Here is a 22,653-nt window from a genome sequence, read left to right as displayed (position 1 = left end):
GGTTATTGATGCCATATAACATGTTTGACAGCCTCTTGAAACTAGAGTCATTTTAATGGAGAAAAATGTTGGTAGCAGAAACTAAGCTAGTGGGACACAATGATGTATTGCAATTGCTTAGCCATAAACATTTGGGAGTAGTTGATCACCAGCCATTTCTTTCTGACACAAAGATGGAAGCTCATTAACAAAACTGAGATATGAAGTAGGTGATACGCTGCAAAAGAGAGACTATGGCTTCTCTCAGGTGTTTCTAGTTGAAATTAGCTAAATATATACTTCCTTACATTATGCCTACTAAACAGAGAAGTGTCTGCTTTTTGCTTTACCTCTTAATAGTCTTTCCCAGCTTCTTTTTTTAACTGCTCTTTGGTACCCATAAATTATCTAGCGATATTTTGTCCACTTTATTCACATTTAGGAAATAGTTAGGAAGGTTTATGCTATTAATTTATCATAAGCACAAATACAAAATGAGTAACAGATTTTCTGTGCTGAGTTAGGGGAGGTGTGAAGGACTCCAGGAATAGCCACTACACCTATTTGAGACCCTAATATGCTCCTAAACTGTCTGGTTCTAAAGAAGGACAAAGGAGCTTTGCTTCTTCAAGGTTGGCAGGTGTTGTATTTTCTAGAGCAAGTAATCTTTCTCAGAAATTTACCTTAATGAAATATCTGACAGGATGATTTTCTGTCTGCTTCTCTTCAGATGGAAAAAAAAAATGTGCGTGGTTTACTTAGAGAATAAGCAAACCAAGGACAGCAGTCAAGGACTGTGCAGAAATGTTTGGATTTTCTAGAAATATTCCAGTGGTTTACAGCAACTGGGGTTAAAAGCTTTTGAGGAAGTGACTTCAAGAATAGAAGTCTGAGATGAACCCTGTGTCTCCAGACAGAACAGGAATGTGCAGCAGGAGCTGCCCAGGACTGCGTGGGATGGATGGGTGCAGCAGTGGTAAATGGCTGTTGAAGACAGCCAGCCCTGAAGGTGGTTACTGGTCTGACAGCATTCACTTTCAACAATGGAAGTCTGCAGGAAGGATGAAAGGACAAACTATAGGTGAGTGACTCATAACTCAGGAAGACAACTGACTTTTGAATCCTGCACTTCAATGTCAGTCTCGTCCACTTTGTCTTACCACTGTGCATCTATCTGTGTGCAGATGCCTCAGAGGGAAGCCATAGTAGGCACAGATACCAAGCAGAAAAAGAAGTCTAAAACTCAGAATAACTTCTTAGAGTAACCAGTGATCAAGAATTTTACCCTCTGTTTGGTTCTGTCAAAATGGCATTCTTGCACATTTGCTTGACTGCATCCAGTGTTTTTTAATCACGCATCAACCTCAAAGATTAGAACTCACTCTCATTAGTAAAACAGAAAACAGTCTGTGGGTCTGCCTGTGCCTGCCTCAAGGTCTCTGCAATTAAAGAAGATGAGGAAATGCTGGTGGTGGCCACCCAAGAGCAGCAGCTGTATTTTGAGCACAGCACAATGAATGTGTGAGCATAGCTGGAGGGCAGGGAAGGTGGTCATCCGGATGTACCATATCAAAACCAAAATGGGGAGCACAACAGTAGTAGGGGAGCTGATCTGAGCACCGCTGGGCTGCAGGGTGATGCAGCCAAGTGTCCACAATGGGCAAATGCCCCTTCTGAGAGGCTGGTGCCAGTTCAGAAGGAGGGAAGCTGCCATCACCCATGTAATATGGTATTTAATGTGCCCTTCATTTTACCATAAGGAAAAACTTGTAAGATCAGGGACTATAATAATTTTAACATTAGCCCCATTGCTGAAAATAACTTAATTCGCTGAGCAAATGAGCCCTTAAATGCCTTTGCCTTTTACAGAGGGTCACACAAGAGCACAGGGCATCGCTGCACTGGTTATGGAGAAGGCAGCTCTCACCTTAGGACCCTGAATTGTTCAGAACCAACTTCCAAGCTCAGACATGCATTTTGGAGACAACCTCAGTGGAGACTGCCAGCTTGCATCAGGTGTGACCTTACATCAATGAGGCAAAACAACTCATAGAGCATCTTTATGCCAGAGCTCCAAAGTGACTGTGAAATGTTGAGGCTGAAAAGAAGATGTTTGATCATGAGATGTTTGAGGGTCTTCTGGGGATGCTGCATCTGAGCTCTTCTCCTTCCTTCTGTCTTCATAACACACGTGGGAGAAGAACACAGTGCAGCTCCCATCAAGGTGTACTCTCATTTCCCAAAGAAAAGCCTTCATATCCCTCCCATACCTACACATAAGGACAACCACAGATAAAAGGAGCTGCAGCGATTTTAAAGGAGCTCAGTTTGTCATTCCCTAGAGCTCATTCACATGTGCTACTCACATGGACAAGACTGGCTTAGATACCTAGGCTTTGCCTAGAAAATGAAGCTGGGCAGACGTGTTGTGTTTTCAGCCCATCTACAATGCAGAGGTGACACGAACATATTTAGAAATAATACATTTAGAAATATATAATAATATGCCAAATTTCTGTAAGACATCAAGCAAAAATTCTCTGGAAAACAAAGTAGGTGCATGTAGTACATAGCGTATATGTATAATAGGCACAATAGTACAGATTGCTAGTGGAAAGACACAGGAAAGAGAGAAAGGAAATCTATTTTTCTCATGACAGAGAACACACTTCTTCCTTCATTCATTACTGTTCCCTCTCACGTGTGGCATATCAATTTTATTTTATGATTCCCCTGCAAAAAAAGTAACAAAACCACAAACCCTCTATTATGCTCCTCAGAAATGCAGAATGTCGTTATGATAATTTCATTACTGTTTATTATGTAGTGCTTTTGAATTAAAGATCCTTTCCAGAAGACAAAATGTTACAAACAAATCTTTCACATGCTTATTGAAAATGTGGAGCGCTGCCTGCTGGAAACACAATCACATTGCTAAAGTAAGTTGGTGTTTATTTTGCCCAGGGATATTCTCTAACTGGCATTTCTAACCTGACTTTTAATCCATTGTTTTAAATTACTCCAGGAGTCTAATATTCCTCATTTGTATTCAGTTGGGAAAGCACAGGGGTTTGTTTAAATCCGTCAGAAAAATTCTCTGGGGATAGCACACTGCTAGCATGCAACCAGATATTTATAATTTGCAAGACATTAGCTTGAATAAGTGATTTGGGTGGTTCTGAGAACATAAGAATGATGGAAGAAGGAGCAAGAGGCGAGATAAGCCACAGCCTGGGAAAATTTCTCATCCTGGGTGAAAACATTGGATACATTTGCTTTTCTGCAGCTCGTCCAGAGAGATGTTTGGAGGGGAGAAACATGTCTCCAGTGACCTTCTCAGAGGACTCAGGTAACTATTACTGAGCTAACTAAGAGAAGTTATCCACATCATCTCATTCTTTGCTTTTGAAGATGTTCCTTTTTCCTTTTGTTAAAGGCAATAAGCTGTAATGTCTCTGAAAAGAGAGACAAGCCAAAATCAGAGCTCCATATTTCTACAGAGCTGCCATAGAAATTGAGTGCATTTACAGAGTTAGCTCAGGACTTGCATCTTTCCTTAGAATAAATATGTGAGATACTGGATGCTGTGTTCTATGGGCATTTTTTTTCACTAGTCTGATTAATCAAAGCAGAAGAAAGATGTGTGCAGTGTTATGCCTTCCTTGCTGATAAGGGTTAGTTAGCCTTGGCTGGCTCATCTTAATTTTTCACCTTCTTTCTTACTGGGTAAATAACATCTAATGCCCCTGCATCCAGTCAACCCTTCTCCCAGTTTTCCAACATCTTTTCTAGTATTAATGAGAAGATAGCATGATTAAGAACTGATTCAGGAGAAGTTATGAACCAGTGATTCCTGCAAAACAGATTTGTTTCACATTTGCCCCCCAGCAGCTTCAACCCCCTAAATGTTACAAATGTTCCTATCGGTTCCTCCCTGACCATGACAGTGCTGTCACTTTGCTCCAGTTATTCACTTTGGGGTTATAACTCTTATTCAAGATTTTACAATATCACATTCAGATTTATTTGGTCTCCATGTCATGAACAGCTTTCTTTATGGTCATATGTGCAGCTTTAACTTGCAGCAAATATCCCCCAATATCATTCCATATATCACTGAAAATTGTAACAATGAAAAAGCTTCCTTCCTAGTGGAAGGAACAGCAGTCACACAATCAGCTATCCTTAAAAGTTATATATATAATATAACTTTGAGGCTGCTAAAACTGACGGTAATTACAGAGTAAGATATTCACCACACCACAGGGTACAAATGCAGTCACAGTGTTTCACCCATAAAGGACACAGCTTTAGGCACGCTGTAAGCTCTTCCCCTCAAAGGTGCTAACAATGACTTGATTTCCTTCAAAACTACATTTCCTTTAATTCAGAGCTTTACTTTCAGGAAAAGAAAAAATCAAATCCAATAGCCAAATTCACTTTAATGAGTTGATGTCTTTTAAAAAATATTAAATGCACAGTTAAGCACGCTTGCTCTAAGAAAATAATCCATATTTTAGGATTAAAGCAATGACATTTTTTCCAATGCATGTTTTCTTTAGGAAACTACAGGCTGTTATCTTGACTGCCCTTCATATATGGCAATCAAGATAGATGTTGGGGATGTTGCAAGAAAGAGCAGTAAACACCAAAGAACGTAGCCTAGATAAATCTTCAGCATAAATAAACCTCAGTTGGTAGGGAGCCAAACAGTAATCAGCAAGCGACCTGCGTTAAATTAGGTCATACCCTCTCTCTTCTGTCATGAAAACAACTACTGTGAAAGACCTTTAATGTATTTAAAATCCCAGTGGATTTATTGACAGTACCTTTGTCTGGACCATGCCTGGTCTCTGGTCCCTCAAGTGCTCCAGGGTAGCAGCAATATCAATCTCTTTAGCACCTGCAACAAACCACAAATTGGGCTGAGTTCAGAGCACAAGATAATCCATGCTGCATCTGTCAATCTCTTGCTATCGGGTTCCCTTTGGGCTAACAGTACAATTGAAAATTATTACATCCATCTCTCAGCAGACTTGGCAGGCAGCTGCAATTTTTGTGTTCATATAGAAAAATAAGAGGTTGGGGCAGCTTTTATTAACATTAATTTAAGAAAAGCCAGAGAAAAACAAATTCTAAAAAATGCCTTTGTACCCACAGCAGAATTTATTTAGCAGAACCTAAGGGTCCACTGTGGCCAGGCCACCGAGTGCCCTTTGTCACTTCTATGAATATGCGTGAAACGAAGGGCCTAACCCCACACAAATATGGATGTTGCTGAAACAAGGTTTAGGTGAACTTCAGCCACCCGCCACCGAGATCCTGCTGTTTTCCTCCTTGATTTCGTCTTCAGTTTGAGATTTCTCTTGATCATGTCATTTTCCTTCAGTGCCTAACCAGATATGTGTTATTAGAGAAAAGAATCAAAGTTCTGGTTCCTCCCGTTAGTTTCTGCATGAACTCCAAGAACAGAAGTAGGGCTGGAAACCCTCCCTGCTGAGAAGTTCAGTGATGAAATTTGGCCATCTCACACCTGTCCCGTCTGCATCTTGCCAGAACAACCCGCTGCACCAAAGCAATGGGCAGATGGGCAGTCACCATGTCCACAATGTGACTGTCCCATCCCCACTGTACATCCCATACCGTCCCATATATTTGTCACTTCTTAAGAAGATAATCAGTTTGCAAGTGCCTCCCTGAAAATATCAGCTGTATCAGAACTGGAATGAATTCATTCGGTAAATATAACAGCACCAGCTTAGATATTTTTGCTTACTCTAATGGCTTGGGGGCATTGTATGTTTGTCCTGTCTCTCTCCCTCCATACTGTAGAGGAATTTCCAGAGGATGGCATTAGACAAAGTAGTAAGTTTTATTAAAAAGCAAAAAAACAAACAAACAACCCAACCCACATGTTTAAAAGGATCAGAACAACACGTATTAACACATGCTTTTAGGTCTGGCAACAGTGACAGTAGCAGTAATTATGCCTCAGGTCTGCTGTAGGTTTTACAGCTGCGTTTCATCTGGAAACCATCAGTAAAGGTACAGTCTTTGTGAAGGCGCAGCACAGGAGCTCATTTCGGTGTTTGGTCTCACACAAGCACAAATTAGTGGGAATTTCCTGTCCCCCCACTGCCTTCCATGGGAGCAGGTTTATATAAGTATCCCACATGCTTTATAGCCTTACTTGTGGCCTCATTACATTCCCAGGATTAAAATATCCTACTAGCACATTGGCTCAACATAAGAGGAATTCTCTTTCTCAGAAATTAAGATATGAGGAAAATTTAACATGCTGACATGCATGGATGAGGTTAACCACAGTTAACCTGGTTAACATCCCTGCAAGGATGAGCCCCACTGAGTTGGTGAGCCCATGTATCCCATGGGCTGTGGCGGCAGATGCGTGTGCGCCCTCCACAGAGAGGGATGCTCTTCATTTGAAGCTACCCTTGCCTCAGGACAACACAGTAACATATTAGGTGCTGGGTAAAGGTTTCTGACAAGAGCTAATAACACTCCTTAATAGCCAGATGGGCTTCTGAGCCTATGTTTGAAAGGGTTAATTCCTTCAATCTCTGTGACGCAGATTGCAGGCATTGGTGAACTGATGCTTGCTTTTTTATCATCATTAACAGAATGACAGGCCTAATAGTATGAACAATGCCTGACCATAAAACCCTGATTTAGCAAAACACTAAAGCATATGCTTGCACTGGAACATAAGAATAGTCCTGGTGGGCTGAGATGCTTAATGGGAGGCAAGCTTTGGAAGGTTTTGTCAACAGAAGTCCCTGGATCAACAGTTTTTACTGATCAGTAGCCCTGAACCCATGGGTTGGGATCAGCACAGCACCCACAAGTACTTCTGATGGTCTCAAGCGGAAGTCATAGAAAAGTAAAGTGAGCAGAGTATGATTTTGCCCAAGGCACGTGTCTGTCTTAGAGAGACCAGGGATGGAGAGGCAAAGGCAAAGCACAGGCACAGATTCATTTTCTATCCCTTTCTCACACTTCTGAATGACTCTGGTACTATGGTGAAAAGAGCTACCTAAGTGCCTGGAGAGGCAAAACTTCATGCTGCAAAGATGGGCACCTGTTTTGGAAGAAAAATAACCTGGAAAAGAAAATTCATGAGAAAAAGGATGAAATTAGTGGCAATGGATAAAGCCAGCATGACTTTTTTCTCTCCACTTGAACAGACCTCTCCCACATCGAGCACGTTCTCCATCCAGTCCCTTAATATGCCTAAACCAAACAAGTTTGAATATTAATTGCTAGACACAGAAATGTGCCAAAAAGGGAAGATTTTCTATCTTTTCTCCCCTCCAATATTTATTTGTTTAACAATACTACTGGTATCTGAAATTAAAAGGGGAGATGAAAGAGGGAGCATTTAAAGAATGAAGAACTGCCTTTTCACTTCTGGCTGTATTCCACCCAGTAGGGAATACATTGGGTTCTGTTTGTGATAGGTTCCTTTTTCACACAGGGTTTCATTACTTGCTTTTAATGAATGGGAGAATGTAACTCAGAGCGAGACTGAACTAATGCTGTACCAGCAGTGATGCAAGAAAACAACCACGCAATCCCTTTGCAGCTCAGTGAGCTAGCTGAGCAAATACCTCCTAATGCATTTCCACACCAGCACAATGCAGATTTTAAACTTCAGTAATTAACCACCATCCTTCTAAAGGCTTTAAGTATGCATAGTAAGTGCACAACAGTCCGCATCAGAAACAACTGGATACACTGAGAGAACACAAGAGAAGATGCGAGCTGAATTATACTTTGCCGCTGAGGAGAAAAGCAGTTGCTGAAGTTTAGGGTCATATCCTTTCCAGCCTTTTCTCTCTGCACAGACAGCAGTGCAGGAAGCATGCTAGCACTTAACAGCTGGTGCTTCTGATTAGCAGGCCTCAAGGGGTTAAAGTGTTTGCCCTCAAATAGCCATATAAATGGAGGATCCAGTGTGTCATGAGAGCACGGGTAAAAGTGGAATCCCTAGTTCCTCATGCAATAAATAATGAGCTAGCCAGTGCTGCTGCATTAGGCTCTATGACACGACCAGCAGCAGCTCAAAATATTTAAAATGATTGCAAATTTTCTAATGCTAGTTTTATTATTGTAAAAATGTAATCTTCCCCCCCCTCCCCCCCCCCTTCCTCCTCCCTCTAAACCTGGCAGAGGACCTATCCTGAAAGGCACAAGATGCATGAGAAACACTTGGTAAAGGATGCTCCCTTCCACTCTGCTGCAGCACTGCAACCACAGTGATGGTGTGGGAATGGGGCGAAGTCTGCAAAGAGGATAAATGTGTTTTTATACATAAGCTGGGAAGAAATGACGATGCCTATCACGGAAAAGTGGTTTTCAGGTTCAACAAAATGCAGAGATTGCACACCTGAAAACATGCTGGCATTTCTTCAGTTCTAACAACAATCAGCATTTGTTACATTGGTTGAAAATTTTGTCTTAATTAAAGCAAGCTTTGAGCTTTTGTTTTTGTGTAATAAGCTTGAACTGAAAGCAAAGGCAAAAGTCCTATTATTTTATTCATTCCTAATGAAAAGGGCAGTGCAGATTCTGTGAGACTGAGAGAATTTTATATTAAAGCACAGTATTAAAAGGAATTTTTTAGATTCAGGATTCTCTGAATCTTCTGTATATTTATATAAATAAAATGATCCTTAAATACTTCATCAAAGTAATTATTTGTGGGGGGTTTCTTTTTAAATTACCAAAGCTGAAGAGTTTTCTTTGTGCATGTTTCACAAATACATATCACTCATAAATATTACATTAAAAAGGATTTTTCTAGCTGGGAAAAAACTTTCAGATCTACAGGCACATATCCTCCAACAGATAGGATTATAACTCTGCAGAACAGCTATAAATTCGTTACTGCAAGTCCTAAAGGACAGCCTGGTCATTAGGGTGCTATGTTTAGACACATTTGACTTCCCTTCCAGCCTCAGATTCCACCTTCCTGCACCACTTCAGTTAAGTCATTAAATTCACCCTATGTTTCACACCAACATTTCTAAAGTGAACCATCTTTCTTCCTACCTTGCAAGTTATTATGAAGGCAAATCTGTTTACAAGATGTTTGGATAGTAAGAAGGTGAGGACCTAGATAAATACTCTGTGTTTTTTTGTTTTAATTCAACACCCTTTAAGCCTTTCTCAGCCCTGCTTCTGCTCTTCGTGATCACAAAGTGATCCCAAAGCTGAATATATGTTGCAGGAGTCACGGTGAGAGTTGTAAATATGGGATTATTAGCACTGTTACCATTTCTCCTTAAGGAGCTGAAGATGATCGGAGGGGGAGTAAGAATTTATCCCACAGAAAAATAAGCACTAAGGGGAACACAGAACCAACTTGTCAGACACCTCAATTTTTGCAGCAGTAAATATTCAATAGTCAGATATTACCTTCTTAATGCATCTTTTTATATGTATTATGTTCTATAGGTTTTGAATTAGGCCTTAAAGGGCAAAGAGACTTGTTAGGTCAGATTAAAAACGGGCTTGTTAAAATCTTGAAGGAAGGGTCCCCAATGCCGTTCTTTCCACTGATGTTGCTAGAAGCTGAAAAAGACCCAATTAATATTTGCAAGAGGCTGCTGATTGGCAGCTCTTAGCCTCAGAGTCGCTCAGTCGGAAGACTCACACCTAACGTTATGAACTAGTAAGAATACAAGTGAGAAAAAAAATAAGGGCAAAAACACAGTGTCGGCACAGACAATCAGTTGTCTCATCACAGCAGGACTGCATTTTGGAAGAATACAAGCGTTTTTCATGTTTGGGTGATGACTGCATGACTCACACCAACATGAGATGCTTCAACCAACCCCGTGCACAGCCGCTTCACACTGCCTTTCCTCTCACCCCACGTGAGTATTCTCACAAATGGGCTCTCTTGGGTTGAGCACAACATTTTCCAAATCTTTTCAGAGCTCAGCTTTGTCTCAGCCATGAGGCAGACAGGGAACTGTGGAGACGCAAGGACAGACATCTCCTGAAGAAGGGCAGACAGTGCCCAGAAACAGGTCTGTCAGAAACCTAATGCCAGCATGGTACAGGGTACAGTAAGAAATAGGAGTGGGCTCTCTGGGGAGTTTGCAATGTAAATCAGCACTCATGGACTATTACACTCTCACAGCTATGCTGTTTCTAGTGTCCATGCCAGCTGGACATAGCGCGGATACACCACAGATCTGCATTGCCCCCAAAGCCCTAGATGCCTTCAGCTTCCCACTGACAGCCACTAAAGGATGGCTTGCATAGCTGCTCCAGCCAGGGTCTGCACCATTGAGTGCTTAATGTTGCTGTGAAACATTTAATCACACCATATGAGGGGCAAATTCAATCTGATTAAAGAAGAGAGGGTCATAACTAGGGGGAGTGTAATGCCACTTCTTCACTGACCATTAGTTTTAATGGCACACCGGTAGTATTTACTAACTAGCTGAGTCTCAGAGGCTCAGCCTCATCTTATCTACTCCAGCCATCCTTGAAGTTCGAGCAGGAGTTTGCCATCTCCTCTCCAAACAGCCAGGGGAGTGAGGGAAGACCCTAGTGGGCAATTCATTCACCTGAGAATTACTCTCCAGAGGTGCTAATCATTCTCGACTGGTAACTAAAGAGACATAAACAACTAGGTTAGGTGAGATGCTTAATGCTAGATGCTTTATACTGCTACAGTTATCTGTAACAATCCTGAGTTGAAAAGAGATGAGTTTTTGCACTGTGGTTTCAGGCTCACAAACACTGAAATCTGTTAAATCTAATGGTGTTTGACTTGTGTGTCTTGTGGCTGCTACCTTCTCCTTCCCTTACACCCTGCTTTTGAAACCTTAATCGAAAAGGCAAAGGACTTCAGTTACTTTAATGAAGGTAAAGAGATGAAAAATATTGTGTCAGTATTATACACACACACACAAACACGGCATATACATACATAATGTGATACTGTTCACATATTTTATATTTGAAAACTGAGCTTGCATGTTACCTGGGCCTATAAAAGCAACTGATGTGGCTCTAGTGCAATGCAACTCAAAGGTGATACTAAAGAAGGAACAGCTAGGAACTGCTATAGGAAAACAATTCTGCTGTGCTTTCACTCATTGACAGCAATAGAAACTCGCTACTGACACACCGGTTTTTAAGGTAATATCCTTTGCCAATGAAGAAAAAACATGCAGATCAGGCTCAAATGGGAGCTAATGTGAGGCCCAGGCCTTCCCCACTTCCACCATACATAAGACAGTATTACAGCATAGTTCTCAACATACATAGCTTCTTTGTTACACACAATTTTCCCCAGAAGTAATATGCCTAAATTACTATATGTGAGAAATTGAAGTTCAAAATCTATACTCCATACGGGGTAATACATCCCATTGTCACCCATGATGACTCCAGAAAACACTAGGGCATGCACTTACATTTAACTTACACATGCATGCTCACACATGTACACAAAGGGTAATGATGACTCAACAAGGATTGTGGATGCGCTGCTACTGCCTGCTTATAGTCAGCTCCTATGGAGTTCTACACAATCTGCTTCTTTCTTTCTACACCTCTTCTATAAAATGCCAGATAACGAACCGAAAAGCAGTTCATCTCCATGTGATAAAAGAAATGTGAGCAAAGTTAAGATGCTTACCAAAAAAATCTTATTTCTGAAGATGTGCCTCAGTTTGCCCTATGAAGTCTTGGAGTCCCCTTTGGAAAATGTGAATTTACTTTACCCAGGACTCAGAAGCAGCTCGCCCACTTGAATCTATTAAATTGGAAGAGCTATGTTTTAGATTACTTCGATTTTATATTGCACGTAGGTGGTAATGCTTTCACAAGACAGTACATGGATTGAGTTGAATAAAAGATTCAACTATTATGGATTCCTCCTTCATGAGTTTATCCTTAAAAGTGACTAAACCGGTAAGGCCGTAGAAGTTCACTAATATATACTGTACCCTTTAAAGCCAGACCACCACCATTCAATTAAATACTTCTCTTCAAATTGTCTATGGACTTCTGCATGAGATTAACTACAAAAAACTAGTTATTCACTCTGGATGTAAACGTCCCTTTCCAAACATTTGCCCAGCTGCTTCTTGAACCAACAGCACTGTACCAGTCTATGACCAGCTTTTCCACTTTTCCATACTCTAACCTACCCATTGTGCAAAAAAAATGCCGCCCAAATTCCTTATCTGCTTGTCTCCTCCTTAGTTTCAGTCAATGACCTCTTGTTTTCAAATTAGTCACTATCTCAAGCTGCTTACAGACATCAATACATTCCTTTCAGGGTCTTCTGACGCTCTATGGGGACCCCCCTTCGTGCTCCCTTTCCCAGGGAATAGCCCATGTCTGATCAGTCTTTCTTCACAATTCCTTTTCCCCAAACCCTGAATAATTAGGTTTGCTTTCTACCACCATTTCCTACTCCCAGTTCTTTTCCATCAAAATCCCAAGAACAAAAAGAAAGTACAAAATATATATATTTCAGAGTAATCCCTGACCACTAAACTATTGAAAAGAAAACAAAGAAATTACATCAATAATTTCCTTTTTATTATATATTTTTTTCTTTTTGCTTTTAAGTCTCCATATTTGTGTAGGAAATCATGTAAAAAAAACAGCACACACAGGGAAACAACCAACTACACCTTCTAAATGGTCACTCATTCATTTTAGTAAGAATCTGTAGAACATGCTAGGTTTGTAATGGATCTTCATATTATTTTTTTTTCACTAATTGATGAGCGTGGTGTCAAGAATATGTCAAAATTTCAAAACTTTATGCATTAAAATATAGTTTGCAAAAGAAAACAAAAACAACTGTTCTAAACAGTTATTTTTTTTGCCTAAATAGTGAGAGTTTCCTAAGCATCACAGGCTGGACCATAAAAAAACACCCTATACATTCTCTATACACTTCTGCATGTAGCTGGGGGCCCAGCTCTCATTGTGATTAATTATCTGCTGGGAAAGGCTGCAAGAATGAGCACTATTTGCCTAATTGTGTTTCCAGGGTAACTCATTACATAAAAGTTACAATACATAAATGCAGCTCATTTGAAAAACAGACCTTATAACATACGATATGTTTACAAGGACACTACGAACTTCCTTTAGAAATTGAAATAGTTACGTTTCAGATTTCCACGGTTAAAACTGCTGCTAAGAACTGAAGCAGTCTGTGAATAGCTCAATATCACACAAAGAAAAAGCTAATTTTTTTTGGCTTTGGCAGCCTGTATTTTTTCCTAGTGATAATCATCTATTTCACACAAACGTCAAAAAACAGTGATGCAACAGATTCAGATATACGACATGAAAATAATTGCATTCTAAACTTCTAATCTTTTTTCCTGCTATGATTTTTTTTTTCTCCTCAATAATTCCAGTTATTTCTAATCCCACTCCTTTCTCTCTTAACATTAAATACTGTTTTTTCAGAAAGCAACATACTATATATTCCCTCAACCAGCGTTCCACCTGTGGTATTTGAAGTTTTTTTTTCATGTGAGAAAGTGGATTCTGGGCTGAAGAAATACCCTCTCATTCACCAAGAACGTGTCAGAAATAGAGTGCTCTGGACTTGAATCTGTACAACTGAAGACTAGAGTATCCTCTGAATTTGCATAAGGACTGAAAAATAAGAAAACTGAATCCACTTCAACATGAATATGGGCAATAATTTTCTTTCATAAAATCCCTTCAAAGAGGAATCAACTCCACGACTTCACTATGATCTCTAAATTCACACATTAGATAAGCAAAACTTCAACAAGCATTCCGACTAACCAAAATCATTTGATTGGGATGAGTCAGAAGGTGGCTCTAGGAATCTTCTGTTTTGTCTTAAAATGTCATTGTAGAAACTGCACCTGCTCAGGAGCTGACTCACAAGACCCTCAGACAATAGTGTGATGGGGGCAAGGAAAGGACTTCGGGAGATAACCTTTGCAGTCAGCTCAGGCCAGAGTGCATGTGCTCATCAATTACAGTCCACGCTTTTGAATGGGAGAGAAGAAACGTGGGTTTGCCTTCATTACATCAAATCTTTTTGCTGGGTTTTAGAATTCTGAAATCAATACTTTAAAAGGAGTTGAAAATTCATATTCACTTTCCCTTTGACTCATCTTGTTCCAGCTAGTTCAAACAGAAGAAAATGGATGGTCAGCAAACCCTAAACAGCTGCCAGCTGGATTAATATCTAAAAATCAAACTTTTATCAACACTATCCAAGCGTCCCAGTTCAGAAAAATGAAAGCAGGAAGATCCATAATGTTATTCTTTTCTTCTACATGCCAGAAACACTTAGTAAAAATGACTTGTAATACATCAGACTTCTAGCTAATAAAATATGACTGCAGGAAGGACAAGAAATTAGAAAATTCCCAAATTTGCTGTAGATAAAACAACAACAACCCATACTCATCAGCTCAGAGTTACTGTGAGTTTAGGGTGAGGAAGGAATACCAAGTAGATTCACCTAAAACAGTTCATCCTCTTTAGCAACAAAAGATAAAACCTGTAAATACATAAAGAACATTAAAATTCTTAGCAGAAATCATCCTCAGAAAAACAGCCTGTCAAAAATCCAGCAAGTACTGTTATCTACAAAAACAACCGATTATCATTTTCTGCACTTATTTGAATCATGAAAGCACCCAAGGAGCTGAAATACATCACTTACAAACTTCTCACTCAAAACTACAATTTGCCCTAACCCGTCAGGGAAATCAGAATTAACTCTTATAACAATTTTCATATTAATGTAAAGACAGCATGCTACTTTAAGGCCAGGCTCCACACCACAGAGTTTTTGTTATTACTTTGATGGGGATAGGACTAGGGCCTTGTAACTTCTCTGCTCATAAAAATAATTATGGTAATACGGTATATGATATACAGAAGCACTGGATTGCTGGAACAACTAAGCAGAAGTACATCCTTGCATTTAAAACTTTCCACTGACACGACACAGCAATGACAGTGCTGAATAGACATCGTTGTTCTCTCGCTGTTCCAGTTCCTAATAAGATTATTTAATGTGGCTCCTTGGAGTGAATGCACAGATGCAGCCATTATATTTACTGCAGACAGAATAGCGAAATTCATTAAAACCTTGACCCAACAGGAAATCCTTCGTGCTGCCGTGCTGCTGGGGGAGGCCTGTGGGCTGGCAGGCAGCTGAGACCCGGCCCTGGCCTGGGGGCTGCAAGGCCTCGGAGGGGACATTGCCACCCCTTCCACTTCTCCTGTGCATGAAAATAAGGTGCCTTACTTTTTATTATTATTATTATTATTATTATTATTATTATTATTATTATTATTTTAATTTTCATGTTTAATTTCACTCTTGCTTTCTCAATGGAGCTGCAGCTGCCAGCCTGGTGTGGCAGATGTTGAGCACAAAATCCTCAGTTTCTTTCTCCCTGCTTTAGGAGCAGGGCTCTTGCTGGTGGTTTTCAGCGTGTAAAATAACATAAGTCACAGCAACAGGCAAGATAGGAGGAGATATCAATTTATAACATGCTTAATAGACTAAGTATTAGCACTAATTCAATGAGCAGTAGGGGAAAAACTGTTAATAACAAAGGCATTTACAGTTAACTGTCTAAGAGAATGTGGGGAAGTAAATCATTAGATGAAAAAGGAGCTCCCTTTCTCCATCTACCCCATTAAAAACCCCACTAAAGAGCCAAGGCATTTTTTGATTGCTTTCTACTTTCCCACTGCCGAAACTAAGTACTCCCCTATTTACTTTGATTTAAAAATGCATTATTGTCTACTTTCTAATAAACCAGACAGTGGAACAAGAAACTCAAATTATTCTAAGTTTATTCTTAAAAGTCCTTTTTTTTTTTTTTTTTTTTGAAAGACTGAAGGCCTTAATCCTTAAAAGCCTTTTTGAAAGAAATGTTACTAGATGCTGGCCCTGCAGCTGGGCCCAGATTGAAAGTGCACTTACATTTTTATGTTTAGCACTGAAGGACTCTGAAGTTAGCCCTCGCACTCTACATAAAAGCTTTGGAAACGGCATTCTTTGCCACTCGTGCAATTCATTCTCTAAGAAAAGGAAATGGAAAGAAAGATTTCATGTCCAGGGCTTCAAGGCCTTTGATCATTTGATGAACATTGGATCCTCAACCTGGGCCTCCAGCTTCTCAGGCCAGACAAAGAGAGCTCTGGCCGCACAGGCTGGGCCGCGGTTCCCTCCCGAACAAAACCTTTGGTGGCCGCACAGTGTGACAGCCTGGGAAAGGCCCACCTCAGCAGGGCTGAGATGCTCGCTCTGCCCTTTGATCTTTCATTTAAACCCCAGCCAAAGCACCAGGTCAGGGGATTTCGTGCTGCACACCCCCATCGGCAGAGGGGAGCAGGTCAAGAACAAAATGGGGGTGACCGATCTCCAAAAAGCCCTATGACGCCTTTCTCTGGCCAGTTTCACATGACTTGTCTCGTATTGTGAAACACTAAGCCCGCACTTAAAATGGAATTTGACATTACATGGTACAATGGAGTCAATAAATGGCATTCTTCAGTGCTTTTACAACAAAGTCAACCCTCCCTTAAGTGGCTGAAAGCCCGGAGCTAGAAAATACTTCTCATTTACTTTCTTATGCAAGTAAATTGCATATGTTTTAAATCTAGTTTTCATCACAGCTTCATGTTTCTGATGACTGAAGTGAGCTGAACAAATACCTAAGAAAGGTGTATATTAATTTTACTTCATACCATTGCTCCTGCTTTCAAAGACTAGGCTGTCATGTGGAATGGAACAAACACTGTGAATATCTCCATATTTCCTCACAGAGGGAAAACCTATTTTCCAGTGAGCATGAAAAACTGATCTCATCCCACTGGAAAATCTTCAGGGCATGGCTAAGAAGAAAACAAGCACACAACCTCTTTTAACATCAGGACTGAGTTCCACATTATGCTCAAAGGCACAAAACGTGCCCCTTTATGTCCATGTGTGACCAGGAACATTAACAGTCAGAATACAGAGAGGAAAAAAATGGTAGTCTTCTTTCTGAAGGGGCATCACATCAATACGTCCCACAGGACTGTGATATGTGGATGCAATAAATGACTGCAAAGCATGGAGTGTGTTTTTAAAGCACATCTAAAAGTAGGACTATGTTAGAAGGTTTTCGACAACAACTGTAAAATAATTAGAAGTCAAAGGACTAAATACCACTTCTCCAAATAAATTAATTTATGTTATTACAGTAATCCTTTTTCTATAAATACAAACACATTATGCTTAATAACAGATCAAGGCAGCTTACAAACTCAGCATAGGAATTAACAAAGGCAAATGACAATTTTTTTAAATTTATTTTCTTTCTTACAGGCTACTTTTCCTCCTGAAATGCAGTTCTATGACAGTGTGACAGAAACATGGACAAAGGCATGGGGAAGGGGCACGATAAATCAAGTTGACTAATATGTCATGTTTACTTGCCCACTTTTATCTTCCCTCCTTTTAAAAACAATATCAGTATTAAAACCATGGTTTAGTTCTACCAGACAGAGATTATTTCAGGGTACCTCAAGCACTTCCCACTAAATGCAAACCACTTGGTGATCAATAAGATAAGTATCCCAATCTCTAGAGGATCTATAGGCTTTGCTTTTAACAAAGAATAGTATACATTTATGATAGGACAGATGATTTCCTACTTCATAAGTAAAGTAGGTTTTCCAGCATTTAACAGATAGTGGCAGACGGCGAATTAGGTAACTTATTTTCAGTCCCTTGCATTGGTCACTGTAGCATTTTTCCTCCTAGAAGACAAATCTGTGCACAGGGTAACTTTTCTGGTAACAGCTCTTCAAGGCAATACAGTGATAACAGCAAGCTACACAAAGAAAAGGAACTGTGCTTGACCATCAGGGCTGGATAGGTGACAGCAGAGAGAGCAAAAGTTATGAGGCATCCCAGGACCTAACCCACATAACCGCTAAGCAAGAATTGTTCAGCCACAAAGTATGTTCTTCCAAAAACTGTAATAACTATTTCCAATAATGAAAAGTTTAAAAATTCAAATAGTTCTCAACAGCTCAAGAACATCTGTTCATTCAAAAAGCATTTGCATTTCAGTTTGTTGTTTGAAATCATTATGAAAATAAAAACTTAAGAACATTCAGGAAAATATACAATTTGCCTCTAATTTATTCTCAGGTTTTCTGTGAATATTGCTCCCCACGTTGCCATAGCAACACAAGCACATCTTTCAGTACAGAGGAAGTAACAAGCCTTTTGATTCTCACCTTTAGCCATTTTATTGAGAACCATGTCAATTAGAATGTAGGTTCCACTTCTTCCTGCACCATCACTGCCAACAGAAAGGGAAAAAGAAAAAATGAAGCCTATCAATGTGCATCTCAACATAAAGGTAACTGCCATTATGTTACACTCTTACACGGGAGGCAGAAGATTGAATGAGGGTAAATGTAGGGTACTGAGGAGAGAGAAAGCTCACCCTGAGTTAACACTGGCTGTTTGGGGAAGGTTAGCCTGCATTGATAACGGAGCTTTGTTTTGTTTTTTAACCAACTCGCATTTACGCAATAAAAACATTTTAAACAAAAGTGGAGAAGTCAGTAGCCCTAAAACAGGATGACATTTCTGCCAATAAATTGTAGATACAACATGCTTATGGTCACCTGCATATGAGTTCAAGAACCACAGAATAAGCCTAACCTAAGCGTTATCTAGAATTGTCCTCAAATGTTGTGGATTACATTTGAATGCTGTGGTCAGTGAGAACACGTGCAGAGACCTGTCTAAGAACTGAAATATTTGATTAATGATGGACTGCAGTCTTTCTTCAGTGTAAGCTACAAGAGATCTGTCTTTTTATTCTTTGCTTTATCTCTTCCTTAGTTGCAATGACCAGAAGAAAAATTATCAAGTAATTCCTGAGAAATGCCTTTAACTTTTGGTACCCAAAGTCATTCCTCAGAGATGTGAGACCAAGCCTTGGGATGGGAAATGCTCCCTAATGTGAATGCAGCTTGTGTCCCTTTCAGACAGCAATGTGTAATTGCCAGCATGATGCTCTGTTAGAACCGTTGTTAGCAAATATAATTAAGACTTTAAGTAAAAGCTTTTTTTCCTTCCTTCTCCAAAAATTGTTTTCAGAGGTGCATGTGTGACCAATTAGAATGTATGTAGGTTTATTAATTAAGCCATTATTTTTATTGATAGCTCAATTTGTGTACGAGTATAAGTGAAAGGAAAAATAATAGAACAATGTGAAGCTTGTTATTATGTTCTGTTTATAGACAGGCTGTGAAACTTAATTTTTCCTAAGTCTGTGTAGACAGGTTTTTTTTTTTCTCTTGTCCTTCCTAGATCACTGCTTAGAAAGAGGTAATGGTAATATATTTCTTTCCTATGTCTGTGAAGGGAACAAAGACACAATCTTATTAGTTAAGCTGAATAGCAAGAGACAAAACAGTGATCGAGTCCAATAAAAAAGCTACTGAATGAACAGTAGACATTTTCATCCATTATAAGAAAGGAGGTGTAGGAAACTTAAAAGGCTCTTCATTTGGCATCAAATATTTCTTTTCTCAGGCTTCCTAAAGGCAATGCAAAGGAGCCTGCTCCAGGCTGCTCTCATCTGCAGAAGGCCTCCTGGCATCTAGTAAAAGCAGCTGCTGAGCCACCAGTGGCACACATGCTCCCCCTCTTCCCTCCCACAGACAGTGGAATGCCACATGTCAAACAACCTGCCTCTCAGCAAGGCTACTTTTTTCTGCCTTCCTTGTCCATGAGGGTATCTGAAATAAATAAGTACAACGTTCTTCTTCTAATTTAGAATCCCTGAAACCAAACATTAGCATTCCTATGGCAAAGTTTTCCATTGACCTGCCCAATAGGATTTGTTTGCATCTATGAGTGTCAGGCCCAAAGAGAAAGGTTTACTCAATCTGTGGGTTTGATTCCACTCCCTAACACTTCCCTCTCCTTACCATGATCACTAAAAGAAGGAGAAGAAGAAAAATACTTTACTGAGATTGAATAAAACAAAGATGACTAAATCAGAAGGGAACATGTGGAAAAACAGTTCTTTTGAAAGACATGATTGAAGAAATTGAAGAATTATTTGTATTTGAAAAGGTGGCTATACAGTATTAGTTCAAGACATAACATCCATGAAATCACAGGTATCAATAATTTTATTGTGAAAATAAGCCCTAAGCATTATTTAGCTATAAGAACCAGATGATTTATATTTAATACCTTCAGCCTGCCTTACTATCTGTTTAGTGATTCATCTAAAGCTTTCATCTGCATGTTTTGCTTACATCTGTATTAACTTCTTGCTCATAGAAATCTCTGCGAGGCTATGTTAGAAATTGTACTTGCCTGCAATGAACAACTACTGGACAAGAGCGACCCCTGTAGCACTTGTTTACTTTCCTGAAATAAAACAGACACAAAAAATTAATTAAGCATATTACACACTGCTTCTTCAGCCACATACCAAAAACAAGCAATATGAAAAAGTAATTATTACAGCCCTTAAAGAAACTGTCTAATCCATAATCTCCTGATATAACAAGCAGTTGTTACATACGTCATCTTGTTTAAAGTTTGCTTCTGCTTGGCTGTTGCAGAGGTCCCAGATAACATCCCTTCTTGTCTAGGTAAATGAAATGATCTCCTTTCTCCAGTGTCTCAGACGTTAGCTCCAAAAAGATCATCATGAGATGTTTTAATTTTAAAGCCAACTTTGAGTTCATGAGCTTACTCAAAGAAAGACTGAGGGGCATCAAACTTAAAAATGGTGATTCTGGTAGACTTTATATAGTGCATATAATGCTTGCTGTTTTGTAAAACCAATCCTTTCCAAAACGGCAAACAGTCAACCTTCTGAAAAGCTTCTGACAAAAATCTAACATGTATTCCATTTGTTGTAAAAATAAGTCGAACAGTCCCTAAGATGTACCGCTTTGGGTCTAGCGCAAAGGTCTGAAACATTTAATATTCGAATGACTGCCTTCTCCAGCTTTCTAGCTGAAGATTCTCAGTGGTGAGAGAATGTATCTGAAGGGAAACAATAAATGTACATCTATGTAAATTCAACAAAGGCACCTAGTCTATGAATAGAGTTTGCAACATTGGCTTAGATCTATTTAAATTGTCTTACAAACACCAAAATCCCAAATCTTTTCTTCTGCTCCAGAACGTATTTTGCATATAAAGTATGTTGCACATCTAAAGCCCCTCAAATATGCACACATATGTTAACAAGGCAAGCCGAATAAAGGATTAAACAGTGAAACTCTTACTCAGGAAATCAAAACCTTTCATTTTCCTTGTTGAGCTGCCTGAGCTTAATAGAGCTGGAAGGTCTCCTATAAAACCACATCACAGGGCAGCTTTTGAGGGATGCCCAGCCACCCTGATGGTGGCCAGCTTAGTGCAAGTGTTGCAGCAGATCCCAACTGCTGAACTGAAGAAGTGAGTTGCTGGAATCTGGGAAACTGCTACGATGTTACTATGAATTTTAAAACATAGCTAACCTCCTGAATCATTTAGTTCTTTCTTGGCTTTTCATCTATTCACTATCATCTGTGCTGTGAAAGCATGCATATAACACTGCTTACAGTACAGCCTGAAGATGCCTAAGCTTCTAAATCTGACAAGGAGTCTGGATACCTGGAACTAAATCCAATCAGGCTACAGAGATTCTGATGACGATGCAAGAAGCTGGAATTTCACATTCTGCTTTTTACCATTTAGGATTCTAACCAAATGTGATATTAAGTTCTTGTAATAATTCTGTTTAAATGTTAGAATTCAGGACTTTTCACAATCCTTTATCTTCTTTTATGTAAATTCATACTTGCATTCTATTTGTTTTTATATTCCTTGTATGCAACTAATTGGTGCCATAGGAAAACTTTCTATTGAAATAAGTGGCAAGGCACCAAGAAGCACGTGAACTTGGAAATGATATAGGACCTATGTATGTCCATGAACACAGACATACACAGGCACTATCAAGCGAAACACTTCTCTGCTTTCAACAACTTAAGCTGCAGTAGGGTTTTAGCATGAATGAGTCACTTGATTCTTGATGGCCCTATTCAAGGATACAAGGATAGAAGGGCTGCTCCAAAAGTAATGCCACCTATTTTATTATGTTGGCCTTTGAAAGCAGAGGTGGATGCTGGTGGTGGGGCGGTAGAGGCTGAACCTTCCCACCAAAAAACCATTTCATTTTGTTGCTGTGCAATGGATGGAAGCAGAGGGGCATCCTGAAATAATGCTGTCTGACATGGAAGTGCAATATAAAGCAAAGGTGTAGAAGTGAATTCCTCCATGCGGAAAATACTGTACCCACTGACATTCATTGATGCTTGCTGAACATTTATGGAGATCAAACAGTGAATGTCAGCACACTGAGGCGGTGGGTGGTGCGTTTTAGCACTAGTGACAGCAACATGAAAGACAAGCCATGTTCCAGACGGCCATGCAGATTTTTACAAGCATGGCATGCAGGCGCTCTTGTTCATCACTGGTGAAATGGTGGTGACTATGTTGAAAAACAGTGTTTTGCAGCTGACAATTTGCTCTATCAAGTAGTGTTACTGTGCTGTTTGAATCTGTTGCAGCTT

General features: G+C 39.7%; 1 protein-coding gene across 4 annotated transcripts in view; it reads right to left on the bottom strand.

Moving 5' to 3' along the window:
• PTPRN2 (protein tyrosine phosphatase receptor type N2) overlaps positions 1-22,653 on the bottom strand; it is a 608,667-nt gene that overhangs the window by 5,189 nt on the left and 580,825 nt on the right. For all 4 annotated transcript variants that reach the window (XM_032442979.2, XM_015852813.3, XM_032442980.2 and 1 more), the window contains exons 20-22: positions 20,396-20,449; positions 18,289-18,353; positions 4,809-4,882 (exon numbers count right to left, since the gene is read on the bottom strand). In XM_032442979.2, the coding sequence (XP_032298870.1) occupies positions 4,809-4,882; positions 18,289-18,353; positions 20,396-20,449 (193 nt within the window). The remainder of the gene's footprint in view (positions 1-4,808; positions 4,883-18,288; positions 18,354-20,395; positions 20,450-22,653) is intronic.

Source organism: Coturnix japonica, chromosome 2 (assembly GCF_054131305.1).
Source record: "Coturnix japonica strain WE chromosome 2, WE-NBRP24, whole genome shotgun sequence".
NCBI lineage: Eukaryota > Metazoa > Chordata > Aves > Galliformes > Phasianidae > Coturnix > Coturnix japonica.
The sequence above is the reverse complement of the archived record's forward strand: the minus strand, read 5'-3'. Positions and strand labels throughout refer to the sequence as shown.